We start from the raw sequence: 18,150 nt of genomic DNA on the forward strand, positions 1-18,150 counted from the left end.
CGGCCCTGCTCCGCCCCGCTCTGCCCGAGGCGCCACCAATCAATCCCGTAGTAGGAGCAGTCCCCGTCACTGCCTCGTTGCAGCCGCATACTGTGCTTGCTCCTCGGTAGAATTTGACGATGGCGAGAGGGGGAGGAGGAGGCGCGGCCGAGGAGGAAGAGGAGGAGGAGGAGGGGATGGCGGCGAGCGACACGCTGACGGCGGAGTCGGAGGAGTGCCGCCGCGGGAGCAGCTCCAGCGCCAGCTCCGTCGCCGCCTCCACCGACTCCTACTGCCCGCCCGACGAGTGGCAGCAGGCCGCCATCAAGACCTGCGTCACCGACGACGCCGTCGCCGCCATCGCCAAGGCCAATCCACCCGCCCCCGGCAAGGAGATCCCGCCGCTCGCCGAGAGGCACAGAGCCCCAGGTGCGTGCTTGCTAGTACTACTAGCCGAGTGCTACACGACAGATTCCTTGCTTGCTTTCGTAAGGTGGAGTGAGTCAGGGCGCGGCCTCGCTGACCGTGCGGCGCGCGAATTTTGGCTGGCTGCAGAGGTGGAGCTGATGAAGGAGAGGTTCTCCAAGCTGCTGCTGGGCGAGGACATGTCCGGGAGCGGCAAGGGCGTCTGCACCGCGCTCGCCATCTCCAACGCCATCACCAACCTCTGCGGTGAGCACATTCTGCTTTCTTCTGGGCCTGCCCGGTTCGCTGTGCAGTGTCACTAGCAGAGATGAATTCTGACGCGTTTGGTTGGGCTGCAGCGACCATATTCGGGCAGCTGTGGAGGCTGGAGCCGCTGCTGCCGGAGAAGAAGGCGATGTGGCGGCGGGAGATGGACTGGCTGCTCTGCGTCAGCGACCACATCGTCGAGCTGGTGCCCACATGGCAGACCTTCCCTGACGGGACAAGGCTTGAGGTAACTGAAAACCAACTTATACTGCCACAATCTTACTCATGTAAACCGGTGGATGTTTTATTACAGTATAATTCAGTTAGTAACACTGGAGCACTATTGATCCTAATGAATGAAATGCTTGTAGAATTGCTGTTAAAAGTTCCTAACACATAAGTGTTGGCGTAGACATTAGTAGCGCTCCAGTGTTGTTGTTCATGAGCAAGTACAGAGTTAATTTTGTGCTCTACGGATGCCCTAATGGAGGGCAAATCCAGTAATAACTCGAATTTAACTTGGGCACGGACCACTCCAAATAGCCTTTAAGTATACTCCAGTAATATCGGAGTACATGGCTGATTGTAATGGGGAGTATCATATACTAGTAGTGTATGATACTACCTCCCTAATGCATAATATTGTATCATATATTAGTATCATGTAGTACTCTATTTGTTGTCATGCATGTCACAAAGTAGCATAGCATTTATTAAGATACCGTATCATGATATGATACTCCACCCTCTTTTTCTTCATTTAATGCTATGACACTTCATCAAAATTGCATAGTTGGCATGCATGATACTAGCTGTGATACTACCATTACGACCAGCCTTAGCCTTTTATTGTAAGAACAGTTGGGCGGTGTTGCGTTTTTGAGGTCCAAAGAGTAAAGGCTACATGAATGTGCTGTCCGTTTGGTCCTTCACTTTTGCGCGTTTCATCAAATTTCAAATATACTTTTGTAAGTAGGAGTACCAGCTGCATGCACGTTGCATCCGTTACTACTTTACCTACCAAGATGTGCACTAATGATCAAACTTATGTGCCGAATGTAGCTAATTAATTTTGTCATGAACTCAAGACATGATTGCTCTGAACTTTACATTGCAATATGCGCCCTTCTCACTTGTTACTAAGTAAACACTGAAGTTACCAAAGGTAGAACATTGTGTAGAATAACTGATGTGTAGAATATCTGATTCAACTAGCTGGAAGGATTGGCCATAAATTGCAATTTGTGCTTTTACCCGAAAAACAGTCCCTGTCAGTGAACTGCTCGACACTTACGGTGGATTTTCTGTTTCAGATCATGACGAGCAGGCCACGATCCGATCTGTACATCAGTCTGCCGGCACTTCGGAAGCTAGATCACATGCTTCTTGTGAGTTCAAGAACAACAAAAACTTGTTGATTCTTCTGACGAACGAACTAGGAAACATCTTTTCTGACGAACCCCTCTGATGGCAATGGCAGGAAACACTGGAGAGTTTCAGAGACACGGAGTTCTGGTACGTGGACCAGGGGATATGCGCGCCGGACTGCGACGGCTCGGCCTCGTTCAGGAGGCCGGCGCACCGCCGCGACGAGAAGTGGTGGCTGCCGGTGCCCCGCGTGCCCCCCGGCGGCCTCCGTGACGCCACTAGGAGGCAGCTCGAGCACAAGCGCGACGCCGCCAACCAGATCCTCAAGGCCGCCATGGCCATCAACAGCAACGCCCTCGCCGAAATGGACGTCCCCGACTCGTACCACGACTCGCTGCCGAAGGTGCGCGACACGGCACACGCTCTACTTTCTTGGCTCTGGCTTGCGTTTTCTGACGAACACTTGGGGTGCCAGAACGGGCGTGCGACGCTGGGGGACATCATATACCGGTACATCACGTCGGAGCAGTTCTCCCCCGACTGCCTCCTCGACTGCCTGGACCTGTCGTCGGAGTACCAGGCCGTGGAGATCGCCAACCGCGTCGAGGCCGCCGTCTACGTGTGGCGCCGGAGGGGCACCGCTGCTGCCAAGTCGGCCGGCACCAAGTCGTCGTGGGGCATGGTCAAGGACATGATCATGGACACGGAGAAGAGGGGCGACCTGCTCGCCGAGCGCGCCGAGGGCCTCCTCATATCGCTCAAGCAGAGGTTCCCTGGCCTGACGCAGACGAGCTTGGACATGAGCAAGATCCAGTACAACAAGGTTTGCCAATGGTGTCACAGCAACATAATCTCCATCGTTTAACGACGAGATGGTGTGACATTTTACTTTGATGACCAGGATGTGGGGAAATCGATCCTGGAGAGCTACTCGCGGGTCATGGAGAGCCTGGCCTCCAACATCATCGCGCGGATCGACGACCTGCTCTACGTGGACGAGCTGAGCAAGCAGGCAGACCAGAAGCTCCCGGCCGGCGTGGCAGAGGACGGCAAGATCGCTTGCAAGAACAAAAAGGCTGCTGCCACGGCGCCGTCGCCGGCGTACGCCGTGCCCGCCTCGGGCACGACGTACGTCACGCCGAGCTTCTCGCCGGCGCAGCTGTCCAGCCCGTCCAAGATCGGGCGGGCGCTGCTGGTCGACAGGCGGGCGCACCATGGCAGGGCCTCCAAGAGGTCCGCGCTGGCGGACCACGGCGGCGGCCCGGAGGTGAAGGGGATGCTGGTCACCAGCCCCGTGTTCGACGCCCCGTTGGGCACGGAGCTGTGAGCCTGCGCGAGTGATCCGTCGGCCACGGTCGATGTGTCCATGTCCATGTGCATACTTTACCTTGTGTATCATGTGTGCATGGTTTTCACTAGTAGTGTAGTAAGCGTGAGTGTAGTAAGTGCGGTGCTTGGCAGTTTGCCGCCCTCGGTTTGTAATGTTTTGGCACTTGGAAGTAAGGTTGTCAGAATGGTGATCTTGTTATACAATTCACTGACTTTACGATCCAAACTAACCTTTTTGATTCTACAATTTTAGTTTATAGAATCTATATTTCTATGATCCTGACAGTTAAGATTCTACTATTTGTGATTTTATCATCAAAACTCTGATCTGATTCAAAATCAGGATTCAGACAATCTTGCTTGGAAGTGCCATCGCATAGACGTTTGGGAGGTACCATGTCGGGAGTGCGTGATGTTCAATCGAGTAAATTGCAAATAACCACCATATTTGGGGACGCGAAATCAAAAAACCACCACCTTTCGTTTTTTTTTTTTTTTGCAAAACACCGCCACTATTGTGCTAACAGTTTGCGGAAAACGGTGATCGGGCGATCAGCGCGGTTTGAGGGCAAACCTGACGCATAGGGCCCGCTGTCAGGTGCCACCTGGCCCGCCTCCACACGACGCCCGTCAGTTGCCGTTAGACGGTGCAAGAGAAAACCCTACCGGGTCGAACCCGGTCGACCATTCCCCCCACTCCCCCCAAATCCCACCGCGCCGCCTCCTTCCCGCTCACCCCCGTCGTGTTCACCCATGGCCGCCGACGGCGGCGGCGGCGGCTCTGCCGGAGATGGCAGGGACGACCACAGGAACTCCTCTTCCCTCGGCGGCGGGGACAAATCTTTCTCCCACGTTCAGTGTGCGCGCACGCTCGTCCCTGGTGCGGCCGCGTGCGACGGTGGAGATGAGCGCCCCCAGGAACCCGGCAGCTACGACATCGAGATGTCAGCGGCGGCAAGGTTGGCACAGGTCTGGAAGGCGAATCCGCATGACAGCCACAACTTCACTTCTGGTCTTGGCGGCATAGAGTGAGTTATGTGTCGCTATTTGTACATTTATTTGCATTATGTGTTAGAAATTAGGGTTTCCACTGCTGTTTAGGAACTATGGTTTATAAATTTGTGTTGTCACTGCTGTTTAGGAACTATGGTTTATAAATCTGTGTCGCTATTTCTACATTTTAGGAACTAGGGTTTAGAAATATTGGTTTCAGATCTTAACAAGCAGTCCAAATTTTTTGTTGAGGATAATTACTGTAATTTGGTTCACTAGATTTCAGTTAACTAAACTGAATTTAATCAATTTATTGATTCTGCAATATTGAAAACTTAAATGGGAGAGAAATATAATTTTTCATGCCACAATGTTAACTAAATTTCAGTTTACTGAATGTTGTGTTAACTGATTTGGTGTTGATTCAGTGTACTGTTAACTACATTTATGTGAATATGGTATATACTGAATTTAGAGTAGATTGAATTGTCAGTTAACTTATTTGGTGTTGATGTAGTGTACTGTGAACTGAATTACAATGAGCTGAATATATTGTTAACTGAATATGATGTGCTCTGTTTTGTGTTTGCAGTCTGGATGATGACATATGGGATGTTCGGTTTCATTTCCATGGCTATGACAATTTGGAAAGGACCTTATGTCAGTCAGATATTACCTACATCAATCTTTTAGCTCTTATTGTGACAGAGGGGTATGATGAGAAGGACTCCATGTACTATGTGAAGGAAGATGGTTTAGGAATGGAAGGAATGCAGTTGATTAAATGTACTAAAGATGTAGAAGAAATGCTGGGATTATATGAGGACAAAAGGTGTATCACTATCACAGTTATGAAAGGAAGAACATCACTTAGGCCACAGTTGCACATCAACAATGGAGATGAAGTTGAGAAGCAGATACCTATTTCAGAGATTGGTTCACCTAAAGTATATGATATAGATGATGCAGGTGTGCTCTATCCAAGTCAATCCAGTGAAAGAGCAGAGTGCTATTTTCCTACTATAAGTGTTTATACACAAGATTCTATTGGAGATTACCTTTCCACTCAGGAGAGCTGCAATGTGAGAAAAGGGAAGGACATTGCAGGTGTCAATGAGCTAGATGCATTTCTCAATGAGTTTGCTGATGACATGCCAGTAGTGCAAGAAGTTCAAATGGAGGAGGATGAAATGTTTGTGGAGAAAGAAGTTACAAATGATGACAGCTCTGAAGATGATGATGAGAGTTCAGAATCTGATTATGGCATGGGGAAGGGTGTAGCTGGAGGAGAGGAAGTGGATGATGATTGTGATCTCCACTAAAAAATAAAAGATTTGAAGAGGAAAAGAGAATTTGAAGGGGATTCGGAGCCAGAGGACTTGTTCTGTGAGTCTGAGGAGGAAGAGGAATTTGTTCCACCAGAACCTTTGCATAAATTGCCAGTGAGGAGGGGCCCAACAAGTAGATCGCATTGCAGCTCTCAATCTGCACTTGAGGCTGACTATATCCCCTCAAGTGGTGAAGATATAGATCAGTCACATCCAGATGATTCTGATGCAGAAGTGGAGGTTTATTTGCCCTCAAGTGGTGGAAAATCCAGGGCAAAGAAGAGGAAGGTCAAGCAATGGTATGATGAGAGCAGGTTAACCCCACGGGAGCAAATTTGCTGGCATTTGTGTTTTCTGGATGTGTACCAGTTCAAAAGAGCTTTGGTTAACTTGCATGTCACTCAAAGGAGGAATTTTCATTACCACAGAAACAACAAAGATAGGATTATAGTTGACTGTGTTGAGAAAGGATGCCCCTTTCACATGGTTGCTTCTGTAATTGGTAATGAAAAAACTTTCTGTATTAGGAAATTGCAACTAGAGCACACTTGTGGTCCATCTGGTGAGAACTACAAGGTACCAACAAGGTTTGTGGCAAAAGCAATTGAGGATAGCATGAGGACAGATCCTAGAGCAGGAGTTGAAACTGTCATAGAGAAGACAAAGGAGAAATTTGGTGTGGAGGTTGGAAAGAACAAGGCCTATAGGGCAAGGCAGAAAGCTCTTTCAGTTGTCCAAGGTGATCAAGAAGCACAATGCACAAGGATCAGAGACTATCTACAAACTGTGTTGGACACCAACCCTGGGAGCAGATGCATTGTCACCACAAGAGTTGTGAGAGAGCACCCTAGTCCCAATCCAAGATTTCATAGACTTTTCATGTGTCTTGGAGCACAAACAGAAGGATTTTTGAAAAGGTGGAGACCTTTCATTGGTATGTTCTTGTCACATTTATTCCACTTCATTTATTCTCTTTCATTGCATTTTTAATTTGTTCTGCTGCATTCTATTAAATCATGTTGATTTCAGGTCTGGATGGATGTTTTGTGAAGCTGAATACAGGACAACAAATATTGGCTGCTACAGACAGAGATGGAAACAATAACATCTTTCCATTGGCCTTTGGAGTGGTTGAAAAGGAAGACACCGCAAGTTGGTCATGGTTTTTAACTCAACTAAAGATTGCTATTGGTGGAGAATGTGAACGGTTTGGGTACTACACAATAATCTCATACAGGCAGAAGGTGAGTTGCTCCATTTGCAAATTTACTTAACTTAGAATATTCTTTGCAACCTTAGTTTGACAACCCAGTTTGCATTTTAACTTCGGTATTAATTGTTTCACCAGGGCCTTCTTAATGCCATAACCCACATTTTTCCCAACTGCCCACAAAGATATTGTCTAAGGCACATTTATGCAAATTTCCAAAATGCTGGGTTTAGAGGAGATGAACTTAAGAAATATATGGATGCAGCTGCATATTCATACACTGAGGATGGTTTTAATGTTGCAATGGAAGAAATGAGGAAAGAACGTGAGGATGCTTGGGCTTGATTAAAGGGAATTCCTGTTGAAACATGGGCTAGGCATGCTATGGACAAGAATTATAAAACTGACCTAGTAGTTAATAACATTAGTGAGGTGTTCAATAAGATGATTTTAGATATTAGAGGAAAACCCATTAAAACAATGCTTTAAGGAGTAAGGTCTAAGTTGATGGTCAAGTTTAATGAAAAGAGAATTGGGGGAGAGATTGCTAGATGGAAAATTACCCCTACATATTCAGAAAAACTGGCAGAGTCCAAGGAATTGGCTAGGAACTGCAAATCTTTGATGGCAGGCCCAGATTTGTACCAAGTCAATAGTGGGGAGAAATCCTATGCAGTCAATTTAAAGGATTAGACTTGTGGCTGTGGAAAATGGGACATGACAGCCATACCTTGCAATCATGCTGTCTCTGCAATTTATAAATCCAAACAGCATCCAGAAGATTCTGTGCATCAGTTCTTTAAGAAGGAAATGTATTTGGAAGCCTACAAGCCAATGATATACCCTGTTCCTGGACCTGATCTATGGACAAAAACTGCTACAAGAGACATTGACCCCCCTGTTTTCCACAAGAAGAAGGGTAGGAAACAAACAAAGAGGAGGAAGGGCAGGTATGAAGTGCCTAAACCTAAGGACACATCAAGGATGGGGACAATTACATGCAGTAACTACAGTAAGCAGGGCCACAGGTACACAAATTGTGGGGATGCTTTGAAGCCAACACTTGTTGCTAGGAAGAACAAACACAAGGTACCTTGCATTACATGTGACCCTACATAGATTTCAAAATTGTACCATCAATGCTCTGACCTGCCATTTTATTCTTGTTGCAGGAAAACAAGGGTGCACCATCTTCTGCACCAAGGGTTGCACCATCTTCTGCACCAAGGTCTGCACCATCTACTACTGCAGCTCCATCTGCTGCATCACCAGCTGGGAGGGCACCAGCAAGGGCAGCTACCTCAGCAGCTCCAGCAAGCAGGGCAAGCAGCTCAAGAGCTCCAGCAAGCAGGGCAAGCCTCTCAAGAGCTCCACCAGCAAGGGCAAGCACATCTGGTGCAGCAACAAGGAGAGCTTCAACAGCAGCAACTACCCCAGCAGCACCCTTCTTGCCACCAAGACAGAGGAAAAAAACCATCCAGGCTCAGAGATTACTTTTATGCTTCAGGGAACTAATGCTTCCTTGTTGATCATTATTCCTGTTGGTCCGATGTTGGTCTGCCTAAACTTGTTATTTTGGAACAACTTATGTTGGTCTGATGTTATGGAGCAAGAAACTCATGTAACGATCTTGCTGTTATGATACTTTATGCACTGTTATTATGATCCATATGATGTTATGCACTGTTATTATGATCCATATGATACTTTATGCACTGTTATTATGATCCATATGATGTTATGGATCAAGAAACTCATGTAACGATCTTGATGTGTGTTGCTCAATTTTTTCCTCAAATGACCATGCTGAAATGATCATGGTGTTGCTGGATTTTGGCATGAGTTGATGGCATCCTCGACAGTTGTCGAGGGGTAGGATTAACCCTACATGAGTTGATGACATCCTCGACGGTTGTCGAGGGGTAGAGTTAACCCTACATGAGTTGATGCCATCCTCGACGGTTGTCGAGGGGTAGGGTTAACCCTACATGAGTTGAGGCCATCCTCGATGGTTGTCGAGGGGTAGGGTTAACCCTACATGAGTTGAGGCCATCCTCGGCAGTTGTTGAGGGGTAGGGTTAACCCTACATGAGTTGAGGCCATCCTTGACAGTTGTTGAGGGGTAGGGTTAACCCTACATGAGTTGGTGGCATCCTCGACGGTGCCATCAAAATTCATATTAAACTTTAAGAAGTACCATCATAATTCATATTAAACTTTATCAAGTGCCATCAAATACCAAATCTTGGAATACAACAAGTAGCATCACATGGCAGATTAAAATTTAACCAGTGCCATCAAATACCAAATCTTGGATTACAACAAGTACCATAAATAAGCACCATACATAATTTTCCAACCATTCCTTCTATTATAAATAAGCACCATACATAATTATTGCAATCACTCATCACATATAGCCTTGATTCTCTTCACCTTAGACTTGTTGGCCTCTCCATCCTTAAAAAGGTCAGATATGGCAAACTCAAGCCTTTTCTTCTGCTGATTGACTTCACCAACATGTGCGTCTTTCCTCCATTTGCTAATGAGTTCAGCCTAAGTGGCCTGGATCTTCTTTAGCAGCTCTACCTCTCCCTTCAGTGACATATTCTCCTTCTCAAGATCAGTCTTGATTTCATTAGCATCAGGTGCAACCTGATCAGCGGCACTTTCCTGAACACTCTTCTGTTTTGCCTGCATCATACGCTTATCTTCTTCTAACAGGGCAATCGCATCTTCTTTAACCTTGATCTGCTCTTGGCTCTGTTCATACATATCCCAAAGCTTGCGCAGAGCATTCTTAAGTGGCTCTGGGCATTCTGGGTTAACCCACTCAACAAGACCACAGTTGTAACCTCCCTGATTAACTAAATAAATATTACAACAAGAATTTGTTGAGGAACATAGCAGAAATTCAAAATTTTCTACGCATCACCAAGATCAATCTATGGAGTAATCTAGCAACGAGGGAAGGAGAGTGCATCTACATACCCTTGTAGATCGCTAAGCGGAAGCGTTCAAGTGAACGGGGTTGATGGAGTCGTACTCGTCGTGATCCAAATCACCGATGATCCTAGTGCCGAACGGACGGCACCTCCGTGTTCAACACACGTACAGCCCGGTGACGTCTCCTATGCCTTGATCCAGCAAGGGGAGAAGGAGAGGTTGGGGAAGACTCCATCCAGCAGCAGCACGACGGCGTGGTGGTGGTGGAGGAGCGCGGGACTCCAGCAGGGCTTCGCCAAGCACTACGAGAGACGAGGAGGGACAGGGGTAGGGCTGCGCCAACAGGGAGAGAAAATCGTGTGCTGGGCAGCCCCCATACCTCAAGTATATATATAGGGGGAGGGGAGGGTCTGCGCCCCCACCTAGGGTTCCCTCCCTAGGGGTGGCGGCAGCCCCTAGATCCCATCTGGGAGGCGGCCACAAGGGGGAGAGGGGGAGGCGCACCTAGGGTGGGCCTTAGGGCCCATCTGCCCTAGGGTTTGCCCCCTTCCCCTATTGGAGGCGCCTTGGGCCTTGGTGGGAGGCGCCCTAGCCCACCTAGGGGCTGGTCCCTTCCCACTATTGGCCCATGTAGGCCTCCGGGGCTGGTGGCCCCACCTGGTGGACCCCCGGACCCCTCTGGTGGTCCCGGTACACTACCGGTGATGCCCGGAACACTTCCGATGGCCAAAACCATACTTCCTATATATCAATCTTTACGTCCGGACCATTCCGGAACTCCTCGTGACGTCCGGGATCTCATACAGGACTCTGAACAACATTCGGTAACCACGTACATACTTTCCCTATAACCCTAGCGTCATCGAACCTTAAGTGTGTAGACCCTACGGGTTCGGAAGTCATGCAGACATGGCCGAGACAACTCTCCGGTCAATAACCAACAGCGGGATCTGGATACCCATGTTGGCTCCCACATGCTCCACGATGATCTCATCAGATGAACCACGATGTCAAGGACTTAATCAATCCCGTATACAATTCCCTTTGTCTAGCGGTACGATACTTGCCCGAGATTCGATCATCGGTATCCAGATACCTTGTTCAATCTCGTTACCGGCAAGTCTCTTTACTCGTTCCATAACACATCATCCTGTGATCAACTCCTTGATCACATTGTGCACATTATGATGATGTCCTACCGAGTGGGCCCAGAGATATCTCTCCGTTTACACGGAGTGACAAATCCCAGTCTCGATTCGTGCCAACCCAACAGACACTTTCGGAGATACCTGTAGTGTACCTTTATAGCCACCAAGTTACGTTGTGACGTTTGGCACAACCAAAGCACTTCTACGATATCCGGGAGTTGCACAATCTCATGGTCTAAGGAAATGATACTTGACATTAGAAAAGCTTTAGCATACGAACTACATGATCTTGTGCTAGGCTTAGGATTGTGATCCCGTTATCAACGACATCCAATGTCCATGGTCAGGAAACCGTAACCATCTATTGATCAACGAGCTAGTCAACTAGAGGCTTACTAGGGACATGGTGTTGTCTATGTATCCACACATGTATCTGAGTTTCCTATCAATACAATTCTAGCATGGATAATAAACGATTATCATGAACAAGGAAATATAATAATAACCAATTTATTATTGCCTCTAGGGCATATTTCCAACAGAATTATAATCAATTATTCAGGATTTAAGCAGTTCATATAGTTAACAAACATAATTATGCGTGTACTACTTGCTACAAGCAGCTAGAAACCATGCCAATTAAACATAATTACTCAGGATTTGACCATTCATAATTTTTTAAATAAACCACTTGTAACATCTATTGCTTCAGTTAACAATCCTAATTCTTCAGTTAACATCTACTGCTAACAGTAAGGAGTAGAAGGCAAAACAGAGCTGTATACGTAATCACTACTGTACTCCATGAACACTGACCACTTAACACTACAAACCATTCACAAGGATCACAATTACTAACCTGCTCCGAACACCCCAAAAACCTACGGCCGGTGTGGATGCTTTAAATGCAACTCCCCTCTCCACCAGCGTCTTATGACTGCAGACCGAGCCTCTAGAAACAATGCCGCACCATTTGGGATCCACAGTGGTCTGTGGTATCTACATTATTTGAACCAGAGAAGAAAGTAACAATCAAATACAAAATCAAATCGGTGAAATCCAAGTTGAATTCGGGAAGAACCCTAACCCTAACTGACAGAGAGGAAAACTCACGTAGGGCTCCGATTGGTACGAGGGGAGAGAAATAGACGAGTCACTAGTCTCGCCGTCGTTCCAGGAAACCATGGCAGCTGCGGTCGCCGGTGGCGGCGGCGGCGGGGGAGGGGGGTGTTGGGGATATTACTACTAGACGTAAACCAGCTAGGAGTAGCCGGATTAACTTTATGAAGATGTGAAGATGATGACGCTTTAAGAAGGCCCAAGGCCCAAAGACGGATTAAAGCCTGTAGTTGTGAACCGACTTTATCATGTAAACTTGTATTGTAAGTTAGAGGAATAGAGACCAAGCCGGACACCTCTATGATCCGGCCTTGGGACTCTGTAAACCGGCGGGCGTCAACCTGTGTATATAAAGGGACGACCCGGCCACGGTTGGAGGAGAGGAAACAACAACTCGAGAGCCATACAAAGCGGATTCGCTCCCTGGCCTTTGAAACCTAAGCAATACCAATCACAACTAGACGTAGGCTTTTACCTTCACCGAAGGGGCCGAACTAGTATAAAACTCTCCGTGTCCCCTTGTCCGGTTTAACCCCTTTAAGTTAACCCGTTGCGATGGCTCCACGACTAAGTCCTTTCACAAGGACATCTGCCATGACAAACCCACGACAGTTGGCGTTGAGTCGGTTTGTGCCATGGAGGAGTTGAAATTCTATAAGGAGCAAGTTGATCCGGCAGATATGACTTCTTTGAAAAAGCCGACTACGGAACATGATCTGGCATTGCAGTTCAAATCGGCTACAGACACTAAGATGATTGATTTTGTTCCTGGCGACTCATCCAAGCAATTCAGCATCAGCGCTAACCTGGATCCCAAATAGGAAAGCGCGCTCATCAAGTTCATCCATGAGAACCGGGACATCTTTGCATGGAAACCTTCTGACATGCCAGGTGTACCAAGGGAACTCGCTGAGCACACACTTAACATTGATCCTAAGTTTAAACCAGTCCGATAGTTTCTCCGCCGCTTCAATGAAGAAAGGCGTAAGGCTATCGGCGAAGAGGTAGCTCGGTTGTTTGCCGCAGGGTTTATCGTGGAGGTCTTTCATCCAGAGTGGTTGGCTAATCCGGTGCTGGTTCTTAAGAAAAACGGCACCTGGCGTATGTGTGTGGATTACACGGATTTAAACAAGGCTTGCCCTGCAGACCCCTTTGCCCTCCCTCACATTGATCAGATAATTGATGCTACGGCTGGTTGTGACCGTTTGTGTTTTCTGGATGCTTATTCTGGTTATCATCAGATCAAAATGGCGGTTAAGGACCAGGAGAAGACAACTTTCATAACTCCCTTTGGAGCCTTTTTCTATGTCTCCATGCCCTTTGGACTCAAGAGTGCCCAGGCAACTTATCAGCGCTGCGTTCAGAATTGCCTTCATAAGCAGATTGGGCGCAATGTTCATGCATATGTGGATGATATTGTGATAAAGTCCAGAAAGGAGGAAACATTGATAGATGATTTGAGAGAAACCTTTGACAACCTCCAGGTTTCCAAGATGATGCTCAATCCGGAGAAGTGTGTCTTTGGTGTCCCTGCAGGCAAGCTCTTGGGTTTTCTGGTGTCAAACAGAGGCATTGAGGCTAATCCGGAAAAAATTTCAGCGATCACGTCTTTGGCTAAACCGACGTGTATCAATGACGTTCAATGTCTAGCCGACCGGATTACAGCTTTGAGCCGTTTTATCAGTCGTCTTGGGGAGAAGGCCATCCCTTTATATCAGATGCTCAAGAAAACAGATAACTTTATCTGGAGCGAGGCAGCTGATAAAGCGTTCGAGGATCTGAAGAGGCAGTTAGCTGAACTGCCTGTGCTTGCAGCACTGATCGACAAGGAGCCGTTATTGCTATATGTGGCTGCTAATGCCCGAGCTGTTAGCGTGGCTATCGTGGTGGAGCACAAGGAAGTTGGCAAGGAATATCCGATTCAACGGCCGGTTTATTATATCAGTGAGGTGCTCATTGAGTCAAAGCAGAGGTATCCACGTTGGCAGAAGCTGGTGTATGGAGTGTTTATGGCAAGCCGGAAGCTTAAACACTATTTTCAGGGCCATCCCATCATAGTGGTCAGTTCAGCCCCTCTGGGAGACATCATTCAAAACAGAGAAGCAACTGGCCGGATTGCTAAGTGAGCTATCGAGCTTGGACCACATGGGCTCAAGTATATACCCCGCACAGCGATTAAATCCCAGGCACTCGTGGATTTCATCAATGATTGGACGGAGTTACAGGCACCAGAAGAGAAACTAGATAATACGTATTGGACTATTCATTTTGATGGATCCAGGCAGTTGGAGGGCTCGGGGGCTGGAGTCATACTAACTTTCCCATGAGGTGACAAGTTTTGTTATGTCCTCCGATTAATGTTCCCCTGTACTAACAACGCAGCTGAATATGAGGCTTTGCTCCACGGTCTTCGGATGGCTAAGGAGATAAATTTAAGCCGGGTTAAGTGGTTCGGCGATTCAGATCTGGTGGCTCAATAGGTGTCTGGCACTTGGGATTCTAAAGACCCACTCATGGCTGCATATCGGCGAGAGGTGGATACAGTGGCTGGTCACTTCAAAGGTTATCAGGTGGACCATATAGACCGGCAGATGCTTTAAGTCGTCTTGGTTCTCAGCGTAAACCGGTTTCACCAAATGTCTTTCTTGACGTATTGCATAATCCTTCAGTCAAGGTACCAACAGAAGAAGAGTTCGCTATTCCTGATCCGGAGGCTCAATTAGTGGCAGCTTTGCACGTCATACCGGATTGGACAATCCCATATCTGGCTTACATGAACCGGGGCGAGTTACCAGACGATGAAACGTTGGCTCCACAAATAATCCAGCGTTCCAAGTCCATGACTGTCGTGGCTTTGTCACGACATATGTCCTAGAGAAAGGACTTAGTCGTGGAGCCATCGCGACGGGTTAGCTTGAAGGGGTTAAAGTGGACACAGGGACGCAAGAGAGTTTATACTAGTTCGGCCCCTTCGATGAAGGTAAAAGCCTACGTCTAGTTGTGATGGAATTGATGGGGTTTCGATGACTAGGGAGCAAACAAGCTTCGCCTATGTCTCAAGTTGTTATCTATCTCCCTGAACCGCCGCCGGGTCGTCCCCTTATATACATGGGTGACACCCGTCGGCTCACAGAGTCCCAACACCGGTCGATATTCGTATTCCGGGTTGGTCTCTCCTTATTCCTAACTTACAATACAAGTTTATATACAAATTCCGGTTTATAGCTACAAGTCTTGAACCGGCTACGGGCCTTAGGCCCTCATCTTCCTTCTTGGGCTTTATTACTCTTGAACTACTGATGAAGTTGACCCGGCCCAGATAGGCCGGTTTACGCCCAGCAGTAATATCCCCAACATTAGGCCCCAGATTGATTTGAACGGGTTCATGTCAATCCTTTAACAAAAGCTTCATCTTCAACATCTTCTCATAAATTGGTAAACCGCCATGATGTCATCTTCTCTGATTGCTGTAAACCGGAGTGACGTCACCTGTCATAATGAAGCTATCCATTATGCTTCTTTGTTTAATAGATCTGCGGAAATCGAGGCGACAGCTCCGTTTCGTGGCCCCTTGATTGTCGTGCCTGTCACATGTTCTTTCGCCTTATAAATAGGACCGAAGGGTCATTTCTTTTCTCCCCTTCGTGCCTTTCTTCTTCGTCTTCCTCGCGTCGCCAGCCTCGGAGCTCCGCCGCCGCCGTCGACCTCTGCCTCAACCTTGGCCGCTGCATCAACCTGGGCGCACCAGAGCATCGCGGCAACCTTCCGCGTCTTCCTCAGCTCCGGTAAATCTTCTATCCTTTCCCCCGCAGATCTGACCTAGGGTTTCACAGTTCTTCAGTGTTCATCGTCTGCCTCTTGCTCATACGATAGATCTTTAGATGATTCCGCAAATCTTTATTCTGTGCAATGGTAGCTGTTTACCCTCCACCTTCACTTACACATCTCAAAACCATAGATCTGTATGTACGTCTTGCTCATTGATTCGGTACTTCTCCTTTTGGACCTCTGAATATTTATCTTTTTTCTGAACTTGCTCCAGATCCATCGCTGTAGAGAAATCTTACGAAATCTATTCCTATAAACTTACTCATCTGCTTCAATGTTTAAACCAGGCGGTTTAACCTTGTAGAAAAAAATTGCCAAACCGGTATATACCATTAGTCCCCTTGTTGAACCGCCAGATGTTGTTGCTTCATAAAACTCCAGTTCAGATAGTTCTGCCTCCGGTTTAACATTGCACATACCAATGTACCTTGATCAAATGCATTTTTGAACCGGGATCTTCTACCTTGTAGGTTCCATCATGGCCAGGCAAGTATATGAGTGCAATTGGGTTCCTTCTCGCGTCACAGAGGCTCAGCTAGACGATCTAGTCCTGATCGGTGCTTTAGGCAGCAAAGATACCATCCATTGGAGGGCTCCTGGCAAAGAATTCCCTCCCACTCCTCAAGAAGGAGAGGTTGTTGTTTTCGTAGATCACTTAGCTCGGGGCTTTAAGCCGCCCGGCTCTAAATTTTACCGGGATGTTTTGGCCGATTTCCAACTCCATCCACAAGACACTGGCCCCAATTCTGTTACACATATGTGTCACTTCCAAGTGCTCTGTGAGGCGTTCTTTCAAGAGGAGCCCACAGTGGAATTGTTCAGAGACCTTTTCCATCTAAACCGTCGTACTGAGATGATATAGTTTGTCTGGTTAATATGATGAAGGATAAATACGAGGTAACTTCCGTATGCTCTTTCCTGCTTGTATGCTTCAATACTTGCTGACTCTCCTAGCCCCCAAGGGCCGGTTTGTAATCTTCTTTCAAACCGGGACTTACTTATATAAATCGTAATACTTTGAAATTCGCCGATGTAGCCCCCAAGGGCCGGTTCAACTTAGCGTAGTTAAACCGGTACTTTAAGTAATTGAGATTGCCGCATCAGAATATATATACGAGCAAATAGCTATTAGCCCCCAAGTGCCAAGTTGAATACTTGTATTGATCTTGGGACTTTGTAAGCAATTGACAGATGAAGATCGAATATGCATTAGCCCCCAAGTGCTAAGTGCATAACTTGTTATGTGGTTGGTGCTTCAATCCTTGTACCGTTTTGTTGAAGCATATAACTGTCTGCATGCAGGCGGAGCTGAAGACGAAAGAAAGCCAAGTCGCCGATCTCCAAGAAAACCTGAAAACCCAACAAGCTGAAACCTCCAAAGCAAAAGAGGAATTAGCCAACGCTTTAAGCGCCATGGAACAACTTAAGGAGAGCTTCAAGAAGAAGCGGGCGGATTGGGCCACTGAAAAGTCCGCTTTAATCAAACGAGCAGAGGATGCCGAGGCTGCACTAAAACCAGTGGCGGATGAACTGACCAGCATAAAGCGGCATGTGCATGCCATGACTACTGCTATCTTTTGTAAGCCAGTTTGACTTCTGAATTGGCTCTGCCTTCTTATAGAGTTGCCGGTTTATTAACCCTTTATGGTATTTCAGGGACACGCATTGGTCATTTGGGGTCAGATGTGCGGAAGAAACTGAAAGCCGCCTATACATTGGTTGAACAATTGTATACTGGTGCCCAGCGGATCATCTGTACCGCATCCCATAACAAACCGGCTCCCACTTTGATTCAAGACACTCTGATGAAACTGTCGGTGCTTCTTGCCCGGGTTGAAGAGCTGAAGAAATCTGCTGCTCGAACCGGTGCGATCAATGCCTTAATTCGGGCAAAAGCCTGGGTGCCAGATTTTGATCCTATTGAAGCGGCTCAGGGCTATCCCAGCTTGAAGGAAGACGGGTCAGAGTTTGGTGAAGCGGATATGCGAGCAATAAACCAGGAGGTACGTCCGCTAGCTTGTCAATTGGCTGAAAAAGCAGACTTGTCTCATTATCAAGCCCAATATGACAATCAGAACAAGCGAATAGCTACACCAATCCATGAATCGGAAAATCTGATCCCTCCAATCCGTAAGCATACTTACGCTCCCGATATTGACCCGTCATTGCTGATCCATGATGAAGCTATTTTTCAAGCATTAATGGGAATCGACTGGACAACTGTTGATTT

At 47.2% G+C, this 18,150-nt stretch overlaps 1 protein-coding gene across 1 annotated transcript; it reads left to right on the top strand.

Moving 5' to 3' along the window:
* Window positions 1–119: 119 nt before the first annotated feature.
* On the top strand, window positions 120–3,600 carry LOC119281855 (rop guanine nucleotide exchange factor 7-like). Its single transcript, XM_037562272.1, has 7 exons — window positions 120–408; window positions 535–651; window positions 744–898; window positions 1,965–2,039; window positions 2,132–2,422; window positions 2,495–2,842; window positions 2,921–3,600. Exons 1-7 carry the CDS (start codon window positions 120–122, stop codon window positions 3,344–3,346), a joined length of 1,701 nt encoding a protein of 566 aa, XP_037418169.1. The 3' UTR covers window positions 3,347–3,600.
* The last annotated feature ends 14,550 nt before the right edge of the window (window positions 3,601–18,150 follow it).

The sequence above is a fragment of the Triticum dicoccoides genome, chromosome 1A, assembly GCF_002162155.2.
Source record: "Triticum dicoccoides isolate Atlit2015 ecotype Zavitan chromosome 1A, WEW_v2.0, whole genome shotgun sequence".
Lineage (NCBI taxonomy): Eukaryota > Viridiplantae > Streptophyta > Magnoliopsida > Poales > Poaceae > Triticum > Triticum dicoccoides.

Coding starts and splice junctions, on each gene's coding strand:
- LOC119281855 (XM_037562272.1), top strand. CDS start 120: ATGGCGAGAGGGGGAGGAGGAGGCGCGGCCGAGGAGGAAGAGGAGGAG. Junction 409..534: donor CGAGAGGCACAGAGCCCCAG/GTGCGTGCTTGC, acceptor GGCTGGCTGCAG/AGGTGGAGCTGATGAAGGAG. Junction 2,040..2,131: donor AGCTAGATCACATGCTTCTT/GTGAGTTCAAGA, acceptor TGGCAATGGCAG/GAAACACTGGAGAGTTTCAG.